General features: G+C 40.8%; 1 protein-coding gene across 1 annotated transcript; it reads left to right on the forward strand.

Annotated features, from left to right (window-relative positions):
• Positions 1-5,416, forward strand: LOC131917087 (keratin-associated protein 9-4-like). Its single transcript, XM_059270723.1, has 3 exons — positions 1-40; positions 2,674-2,703; positions 4,740-5,416. Exons 1-3 carry the CDS (start codon positions 1-3, stop codon positions 5,414-5,416), a joined length of 747 nt encoding a protein of 248 aa, XP_059126706.1.
• The last annotated feature ends 5,612 nt before the right edge of the window (positions 5,417-11,028 follow it).

The following is an 11,028-nucleotide window of genomic DNA, read 5'->3' on the forward strand; positions in this document are numbered from 1 at the left end:
ATGACACAGGGCAACAACAGAATAGCTGAGAGGGGTCCAGGTGAGGATCCAGTATTGATAGTGTAGCAGAAGCCAGAGGCCTCATACCAGACTAATGACTCATTGAAAAGAACATTTGCAAAGAAAGCTGTTTGGGCAAAAGGGTCTACTGTGTGACACACCATGACACACTGCAGCTCTCATGGTGAGATGTTTTGGTTTTTTGGGTTTTGTTTTTGTTTTGTTTTGTTTTGTTTTGTTTTGGGGAGAAGGTTGCAGGGGCAGAGGGCAGACAGATATGGAAGGATGGGGGAGATGAGTGGGATTGGGATACATGATATGAAATTCACAAAGAATCAATAAAACGTTTGTAAAAATGGTACTTGGAATACTAGGCGAAGCAATAAGGCAAACATAAATGAAAATAATACAAATAAAAAAGGAAAATATTCCAACTTCTACCTGATACGATCCTAAAGATTACATCAAAAACTCTTAAAACTGGAGGCTAAAGAAATGTCTCAGCAGTTAGGAGCACCTACTTCCCAGAGGACCTGAGTTCGGGGATCCAGCGCCCTCTTCTGGACCCACTTGGCTCCTGTACACACTCACACTGTGCATACAAACTCATACAGGCATACACACATAGGCATTAAAACATACACAAATTAATTTTTAAAAACTCTCGTAACTAATGAAGAATTGTAGCAAAGTGGAAAGATACAAATAAAAAATCAGTGGGATGATTGGGTAGTTGACACACAGAAGGCTGAGTTCAAGGCTAGCCTTGACTATTATCAATAGGGCTGGCATGAATGTGGGGGTGCTAGGATCTCACCAAAATTCTCATTTCTGTTGTTTCAAATAAATATCCTGAAATGCAGATGCTGGGTGACATGATATTTTCCCTTTTGATTGTTTAAGGAGTCTCCATAATCATTTTTATACCTGCTGCACCATTTCATATTCCCACCAAAATTCAATTTAATCACTGACTCGTTAACACATTTATTTTTATTTTACTGATATTGGGAATAAAATTTCAATGTTGTGACCATTCTAAAACCAAATTGTATATCAGTGCTTAGTGGCATCTCACATAATCAGAGTCAAAGGTGTGATGTTCCTGGTGATCTGGAAGGCCAAGCAAAGTTGTCCCTGCTCTTTGTTGTGCTCACGTAAGTATCATCAACAAGTACAGGTGTGTCTCACCATCTCCAAACATCCAGTGTGGACTACCCAAATACATTTTGAGTAATGCATATTTGTTTTTCAAAGTCCTCAATTAAAGTGTTGTACGCTCTACTAATCTTGAAGTCATTCATTCCTTTATGTTGTCCTTGTACAATTAGGCTTTACTCCTATGTACATTGATGTTGAAATCAACTTTCCAAGGATAATCTAAGCTATTGATTTTCAGTCTTCGGGCACCTGAGAACACAGCCCCAGCGGTGGTGTTTCTGGTGTAAATAGTAAAGTAACCTTCAGGTAGCATTGAGAAACAACCTTCTTGACAGAGTTCTGTTTCAGACATGTCACCTGCCTAGGCAGCCACACAGACAGCCTGGGACCAGATAAAACAGGTTCCAGTTCTATGCTGACCTGCTATTCACCCCCAGATTCATTACCATCTCATTGGAATACATTCCTCTAGTATGATTCCTCCACAACACTGTCATCTTGGCCTAGACTGCATGTATCCCGGATTGAAATCATCTTATATGAGGGTGGAAGGCGTAGAATGCCCACCAGAGAAACTGGCATGACCCTTCTCTGAAAAAGTTCAAGGAAAACATTCCACTGGCTGTTTAAATCCTTGCTATGTTCCCTTGTACTCAAAGAACCCTCGTCCTTTGAGTGGAAAGCTGACTTGTCCATCATTTCTCGCTCCTCCTTACCTCTGCCAAAAAGTGAATCTTTTTCACACAGAGATGAGAGAGGAGACAGAAGGATGGACTAATAGAGATTCAGGCTAGAAGCCAACCATTTAGTTCATCACTGTGGGTGCCAAGGCCTTATGCTCATTCCCCAATAAACATTTTAATCTAAGTACAAGCAAAGATCAGCTTTGCAGAAGAGCACCACCTAACAACTCTTACAGGCAACAGACACTTGACCCCATGAACAGATGATAATCTGAGCAGGAATGATGCCAACTAGTTAGCCAATAGAAAATTACTACTTTCCATATATAAGAGAATTTATTTTTTTGATTGTGAGCCTAGCCTTTAACAGCTGAGCCATCTCAAAGTTAAAATGAAAAAAAGTCTAAACGGTCAATTATTTGAAGACCTTTTAAAAAACAAAAAGTACAAATGACTAAAACAATACATGAAAAAAATTATTCAACTCCATTAGCCACCAGGAAATACAAATCAAAACTTCCTTGAAATTCTACCTTACTCCCCTGAAGAACAGTTGTCATTAAGAAAAAAAAAAAAAAAAAAAAAAAAACAATAACAAGTGCTGGTTAGGATCCAAGGGGAAAGGAAACCTTTACACACACACACTGTTAATGGGAATGGAAATTAGCACAGTCTGTATGGAAATTGGCTTGTAGAATCTTCAATAAATAAATAAATAAATTCAAAAAATTAGAACCACCACATGACTACTCCGCAGTACACACAACAAAGAATCAGTCTTTGTGTCTGTCAGCAGATGGATGCATAAGTAAAATATAGTGTATATAAGGAAGAATAAATGATGTCATTTGCCAAAAAAATGGATGAAATTTGGAGATCATCTTATTAAGTGTAGTAAGTAGGACTCAAAAGACAAAAGTCATATAAGGAGGGGTGGGTACACAAAAGAAGCAATAGGACTGTTTGGAAAGAGAAAATGAATCAGGAGGAGGCCACAGGGGGCATAAGAGAGGGTAGCGGGTGAGTGAATTTGATAAAACTGTGTTATATGCATTCACGAAAATGTTGTGATCAAATTCACTATTTTGTAAAATCAATTCATGCTAATAGAGATTAATCATTTTCTATATGTCATAAGAAACAAAAATGAAAGTTTTAAAATACATATGGTGCAGTCAGGCTGTGATGACACATCCCTTTAACCCCAGTACTAGGGAGGCAGAGGCAGGCAGATCTCTGTGAGTTCAATACCAGCCGGGTCTACAGAGTGAGTCCCAGGACATCCAGGACTACACAGAGGAACTCTGTCTCAAAAACCAAATATACATATGAAACTATCCAAGCATAAAACTAGTAAAAGAAGGACTAGGTTCCTGCAAAAGAAAGTATGAGCATTTCATGGTAAGCAAGTTTCAGATACCTGGCTGTGTACCTCCAGCAGTAATGTTTAAAACAGAAACAACTGTAGCAGCATTGTTTTGCATAGTTTCAAACTATAAACAATCTGTTTTCTAGGGAAAAAATTCCATTCAACAAGCAATGTCAAATTCATTTAGTGGAAGACTACACAAGAATGGGAAGGAACAAACTAAGGGTCATGATGGTGAAGCGTGTCACAATCATCCTAGAAGCAAAGACACAGACTAATTATGATATGCAAAGATGTTAAAAGTGATGCCAAAGTTGGACGACTGACCCTAAAAGACAGTGAGAAAGAGCGTTTAAGGATGAGTGATATGAAATGTATTGTAAGGATCAGGGTTAATTTCCATTTCTTTAATAATGGTATGGCTGTGTTCCCATTTTATTGTCTCAGATGGGAAATTAATAATTCATGTATTTTTAATATGAGTAGTGGACTGGGGAGAGAGAGATGCACTCCTAAGTTAGGTAATATATTATGTATGTCCCAAATAGTCATGATTCTATCACTGAATGGAAAGAAAAGAGGAAGAACAGAGAAGAAAATGAAGGAGAAAGACAGACAGAGAGACAGAGAAAGACAGAGGTTCAGAAAACTAGATAGATGGAAGGGAAATCAGGAGATCGCCAGGCTAAAATCACTGCCCCCACTGACAGCCAGATGGGCACAGGAGTCACCTGCTCAACTTCCGTGGTCTGGATCTCAGCACTTCCTGCCCGTGAGCTAGAAGCACAGTCAATCAGAACTGTGGTCACCACATCTACCCAGGAGAGGACAGTCATTCAGAACTGATGGTCACCACACTCCACCAATGTCTTCTTATTTCTAATATGCTGTTTCTTTTTATACCTATCAGTTCTGGTTCTACTCTGCTATGAAACACATCATTCCACACACGTTTATCTCAAACCACCTTTAAGTGAGCCCCACATACACATGAATAGGAATTTACACAGAGATTGATACCTGGACACATTGAAATGGGGCTTTGTGGGCAAACACACAGGGAACTAGGTGATGAGTCCATCCTTGTGAATACAGCACCATCATACCCAGAGACATGTGTAAACCTGAGTGCAGATAACAGAAGAAAGTGGTAAGAACAAACTAATCTTGACCTTCCTATTGAAGCAGGAGCTACCAAAGGACCAAGTGATGATTAGAGTTACAACAGCGCTGAAGGGCTGAACCCATGACTTATTGGAATAAGTTCAAGTGAGCTATTCCCAAGTAAGCAATGAACACTTTCAAATGATTCAGAGCATTAGGTGAGAATTTCCTTCTTCAAAAACACAAATTAAGTATGGAAATGGTCAACAAAGAGGAAGAGTCTTTCTGATTGGCCCAAACCTTGGAGGACGGTTGTATAAAAGGCCCTGAATGGAAGAACTTGCTACACTGTTGAAACTCACCTGTGAACAGACTATCACCCTCCACACCCGATACCATGATGACCCTCTGCTGCTGCCCACCTTGCTGTCAGCCTAGCTGCTGCAGGACCACCTGCTGCAAGACCACCTCTTGCTGTGAATCCAGCAGCTGCCCTGAGTCCATCTGCTGCCAGCCTTGCTGTCCCCCAAGTTGCTGCAGCATACCCTGCTGCCAATCCAGCTGCTGCCCACCAACCTGCTCTGAAAGCACATGCTGCAAGACCACCTGTTGCAAGCCAACCTGTGTGAGCATCTGCTGCAGCACACCCTGCTGCCCGCCCTGCTGCTGTGAGCCCAGCTGCTGCCAGCCCAGCTCCATAAAGATCAGCTGTCAACCAACTTGCTGTGAAACCAGTTGCTGCAGGAATACCTGTTGCAAAACTAATTGTGTGACCATTGGTTGCAGCCCACCCTGCTGCCAGCCCTGCTGCTGTGTGCCCACCTGCTGCCAGCCCTGCTGCTGTGTGCCCACCTGCTGCCAGCCCTGCTGCTGTGTGCCCACCTGCTGCCAGCCTTGCTGCTATGTGTCCACCTGCTGCTGTGTGCCCACCAGCTGCCAGCCCTGCTGCTGTGTGCCCACCTGCTGCCAGCCCTGCTTCTTACAGCTCTGCTGCCAACCAACTTGCTGTGAAACCACCTGCCACAAGACCACTTCTTTTAAACCAACCTGTGTGAGCATCAGCTGCAGCACACCCTGCTGCCAGCCCTGCTGCTGCTGACCTGCTGCACAAAGGAACATCTGCACTGCCATGCTCTGGGGAGAGCTGATGTGCCCTAGCAACACAAAGCCACATTTCAACCTTTGCTGACCACCTTCATCTTCTCACCAGGAAACCTGACCAACTTAAATTCCTACTTAAGTGTGGGAAATGCTTTGAGGAAAAATAGAGTCCTCACCCTCATTCTCTTCTTCTCCAGAGATTATGGATCCTGTGCCATCTTCATGGGGGCCTGATGTGAATGTCTGGAATCAGTTTAAATTCTGAACCAAGATCTTTAGATCTCTCACTAAATAACTTAACAAAATGCTTCCCCAACAATAACTCTATTTAACCACTTATCTTCTCAAATGGATTTTCTTCTGAATTTCCCCAGATTTTTATGTACTGTTTTCTTCTTTCTGCTCACTTATGAATTGTGTCCCTGGAAGCAAGCAATTTTAATAAACTCTGTGCTATCATCATTCCATATTGTCTATCATTTTATTTTGATAAATCACTTAGTGAAAAGTACACATAATCAATAGACTTTCAAATCCTCAACGTGGTACCCTGCATTTGTAACACCAGCATTGTGGTGAACAGCAGATCCATGGAGAGTTTCTAGCTGGAATAATTGAAAATTAATACCCAGTGGTTGCCATCTTCCTAGTTCCTCCACCTCAGCTCCCATAAACCAAGTGTCTGTTCTCTCCTTTGCTTTCTGACTTTTATAAACATCATTTGGGTGGAATCATTTATAACAGTGTCATTTCTGTCATATTTTCTTTATCCATTTACTTGTCAAAGAGCATCTCAGTTTCAGCCACATCTTATAAATTCTTAATGGGATTGGCATAAACTTGGGAGTGTCAATATCCCTCTAGGATTATGATATCAACCATGGCATTTGCTAGTTAATGGGTGCATAAGATTATCATGTTGACTTGCCTCATATGCACAAGGTCCTAGGTTCCATCCCAGTCACCAAGGAGGAAAAAGAAAAGGCAAAGATTTATAAAACCCATCAAAGAGGTTCAGAGGACAAAGATACAATGAAAAACACTCAACCTCATTAGTAAAAATTGAAATCACAAAGATAGACCACTGCACGCCTCCTGGAAAAACTCTAGCTGGGTTCTTAATCTGACAATCCCAGGTAGTGGAAAGAAGGCAGATATAGTCTTTGCTGATGGAAACCCAAATACAACAGTCACTTTGAGAAACATTTTGGTGTTCCCATCAAGTTAACCATACATGGCCCACCAATCCCACCTCTACTTATTTACCCCAAAGAAATAAAGACATAACTATGCAAAAAAAGATTATCATGTTGAATGAAATAAACCAAACTCGATATGACAAATTATCAATCAAGTGCTCTCATTTAGAAACCCACAATTTTACACAGAAATTTCAAATATTATAGATTGTGAAAAAGAGGGCGACTGTCAAGGGAGGGTCTATGGAAGAGCACATATCATCAAAGTACATGAGTACATGATATACTTAACTCGACTTCATAGATTTGTTCTCTATAGTCAATAAATGGGCATGATTAAAAATAAAGTTTAAATTAAAAAAGATTCTGATTTCAGTGAACTTGAACAAATACCCTGAGATATGGCTACTAGGTCGTAAAATACCTTTACTTTTGTTTGTTTTGTATTTGAGGCATCTTTATAATGTTCTGCACACCTGCTCTCCTTCCTCATATTCCCACTGCTGTGTAAAAGTCCCAGTTTGTGAGGCTAGAGAGATGGCTCAGCTGTTAAGAGTACACATGTCTGTTGAGGAACACCTGGATTCAATTCCCAGCATCTACATAGCAGCTCACAACCACCGGTAATTCTGCTTCCAAGGCATCCAATGCTCTCTTCTGACATCCCTGGGCATGTGCTGTACATACATACATGTAGGCAATATACATAAAACATAATAAATAAATCATTTAAATTTTTTTTAAATTTGAAGAGCCCCAATTGCTCCACATACTTATCAACACCTTTGGAGCTCTTCTGTTTCTGATACTAGATAGACAACATTCTAATACTGCAACTGTTACACACTCAAATAATATTCCAGTGCCTGGTAATATCTCACGCCATCAGGGAAAATAAAGGAGACAAGGAAGGAACCGTGTCCCTCTGCTGTGCTGCACTAGGCAAGCCCTGTCTCAGTGCAGGTCCCTGGCCTCTGGACTTCCATGCTTCATCATGCAGCTATCTTTAGAGGAATGGCATTCCTTCCCACCACCTACACCAGGGCCTGCTCTCCTCATCTCTGAGTTAACTCCTTTCCACAAAACGGCTCTGTAGCTACTTGTGCTATTATCTTTAAACAAACAAACAAAAAGGAGAATCTCTCTATGTAGCCATGGCTGTCCTAGAACTCTATCTGTAGTCCACCCTGGCTTGGACTCAAAGAGATCTCCTTGTCTCTGCCTCCCAGTTACTGGGATTAAAGATATGGTGATGCACACTTGATACCTGTGCTACTTTTAAGTTGTGCCCTCCAAAGGGATTCTGACATCTTAATTTCTATCTTGGGCACCTGGATGTGCAGTTTTAATGACACGATTTCTTACTTAGCGTAAATTTTTGCTACCATTTAAAACTCTCTCAAAGCCAGAAAATGTCTTTTTCTGGAACCCAGAGTTCAGATTTCATACAAGACACTTCTCTAGCCAGCCATGAAGATATCCAGGACTTTGCCTATTCCTAGGAAACACAGTACAGTAGGAATCCGAGTTAAAAGGGCTTCTGCTCTAAAAGACACTATGCTGACCTGAAGTCCACCCTGAGATTCATTACCATCCTATTATACACCTCCATAACTAATTCCTGCCTGCCTACATCACCACCAGCCAGCCAGCTTTCAACCCAGACTCAAGCCAGGTCATAGGAGAGTTAAAAGAATAGGAAGTACACCAACACTGGATTCCCACCCTGAATAGTTTAAGGAAGATATTGTTATTCATTATCTAAAATACTCCTCTGTCTCCCCTGACCCACAGGAGATCCTCTCATCCTTCATTTATATAAAAAGCTTTTTGGCCTGTCATTTCTCCCTTCCTGTACTCTGGCCAAGAATGAGGGCCATGGCTTAGTGGTATCGTAGCTTTTCCCATGACTCCCAAAGGGATAAGAAGACCTGGTTTGGTGTCATGCTGGTGGCTATGTCAGAGTGGCAGTGGATGGCAATTGAAGTTCAAGATGTCAGCCCATCAGAAGGAAACTCTCTGATGGGTCAATCTCAGTTAGGCAAGGTTCTGAGACCACAGACCCTGAAATGTCTTTTGCTTCTGCTGTGCTTTTACATGCTTGTTGCTACTGTCTTTCTCTGGTATCTGGCATGGTGTGAATGGGTGTGGGGAGATCCCCACTGCCTGTGGCATAGTGTGTTTATATCATGGAAACATCCCATTCTACTGGGCATTTTTACCTATGAATTTTCATGAAGATTGTATTTCTGTAAATTGTACTGTCAAGTTGATAATAATAATAATAGTTTATACAGAGTTTTGATGAATAAATATAAATACAAGGAAATGTTATACTGCTAGGGCCTATGAGTTAACCCTAAGGAGCTGCATTAGATCAAAGCCCAAGTTAATGATTAAGGAAAACAATTGAGTCCTCCAGGAGTCAGGCTGACTGTGATTTTCTTAATGCAGAAAAGATGCAGTCATGGATTTCAGTGTGCACCATTAGCTGAAACAAAGCTTCAAAATAACTTCAGGTTAAACCAGATACTTTACTAATAGTTTTAAGACAAATAACCCCAGAAAACAATCTAAACGTCACAAGGACACATAGCTGAGCTTTCTGATTCATTAGGCTAGGTTCAAAAATGCAAAATAGCCCAATTGTTGCTAGCTGACATACTTTCTTTGCCAGGTCTGGTTGATGATCAAAGGTGATTATTAATTTCTTGTACCTATTCCTGACCTCAGTTTTCTGATACAAAAAAAAAAAAACTATTGATGAATGGGTATATATCCTAAGATTCAAAGTTCAACTGACTGTTTTATATGTATAAAATTTTAGGTTTGTGATTCCTTTAAGATTCCTTATAAAATTATCTTTCAAGGTAGATAATAAGGTGATTGATTCTTTCTTTGTAACTGTAATTTCTAGCCTGCCAATAAAAGCATTGGTTGAGAAAAAAATGCTCCTTGTTTGCCCATGTTCTATTAATCTGTAAAAAGTTACTTAGATATATTTTATGTGGAATATCAGAGTGCCTCTGTTTTTAATCATGTAAGGGAGATGTAAAAAATGATTTTACCTGTATTCATCATAATCATTTACTTGAAAAATAGAATATAATCTTGTTATGATCCCTATATTTCCCAAAAGATTTTATTAGGGTATTGTGATGGTATTGTGTTCCCCAAAATATTGTACATGCTTATAAACTTATCTGTGGTCAGAGAAGAGAACAGCCACAATATTAAACATAGAGGACAGGCAGTGGTAGCGCACACCTTTAATCCTAGCATTCCAGAGGCAGAAATCTCCCTCTGGATCTCTGTGAGTTCAAGGCCACATTGGAAATAGCCAGGCATGGTGACACACGCCTTTAATCCCAGAAAGTGAGCCTTTAATCCCAGGGAGTGATGGCAGAAAGCAGAAAGGTATATAAGGCGTGAAGACCAGGAACTAGAAGCATTTGGCTGGTTAAGCTTTTAGGCTTTTGAGCTGCAGGTCAGCTGAGATTCATTCTGGATGAGGACTCAGAGGCTTCCAGTCTGAGGAAACAGGATCAACTGAGGAACTGGCAAGGTGAGGTAGCTGTGGCTTGTTCTGCTTCTCTGATCTTCCAGCATTCACCCCAATAACTGGCCTCAGGTTTGATTTTATTAATAAGACTCTTTAAGGTTCGTGCTACAGGGTATATATGGTGTATATATAGAGAGAGAGAGAATGAAAGAAAAACTGAGCAGAATAAAGAAGGAAACTACCAAGAGAGTGTGTCTTTTTCCCTCACCCCCTCAGATAGAAAAGTCTAGTATACACTGATTCTGTGGATTTCCCTATGAGCCCTGTGTTGCCTGGAGGCTGCTCCCCCAGGCAGCAATAGTGTGAGAGAATAAAAATCCTTCTATTCTATCCCTTCATGACATGCGTTAAAGCCAGTTATGAGTTTATCTGCCATACAAGTCAAGATTTATGAATGTATCAATGTATGAATGTTTGCCTACAGGTTTTATGTGCACCATATGAGTGCAGTGCCCACAGGGGCCAGAATAGGGCATCTGATCCCCTGGGATAAAGTTACAGACAGTTGTGAGCTGCCATATGGGTGCTGAGAAGAGAATCTGGGCCCTCTACAAGAGCATACAGTGCTCTTAACAACTGAGCCACCTCCCCACACCCCAAAGTATCTTCTTCACCAACTCAGAGCTTCATCTATGATGTCTTTGAAAGTGTGAATGTCTGTTAGTAGAGTAGCTAGCTGTCTTCCCAAAGGCTAGAGAGCTTGCCTGTTTTTGTGCTTGTAGATCTGGTGATAATCTGGTAGCATCAGCTTCTTGGCTATGTTTAGTTAGCAAGGACATTTCTCCAGCTTCTCTTCAGTGAGTTTAGCTGGCACATTCCTTTTGTAACCTTAAACGTCTATAAGTGAAA

This window comes from Peromyscus eremicus, chromosome 8a, assembly GCF_949786415.1.
Source record: "Peromyscus eremicus chromosome 8a, PerEre_H2_v1, whole genome shotgun sequence".
In the NCBI taxonomy this organism is placed as follows: domain Eukaryota; kingdom Metazoa; phylum Chordata; class Mammalia; order Rodentia; family Cricetidae; genus Peromyscus; species Peromyscus eremicus.

Coding starts and splice junctions, on each gene's coding strand:
- LOC131917087 (XM_059270723.1), top strand. CDS start 1: ATGACACAGGGCAACAACAGAATAGCTGAGAGGGGTCCAG. Junction 41..2,673: donor AATAGCTGAGAGGGGTCCAG/GTGAGGATCCAG, acceptor AGTGTATATAAG/GAAGAATAAATGATGTCATT. Junction 2,704..4,739: donor TGATGTCATTTGCCAAAAAA/ATGGATGAAATT, acceptor GCTGCTGCCCAC/CTTGCTGTCAGCCTAGCTGC.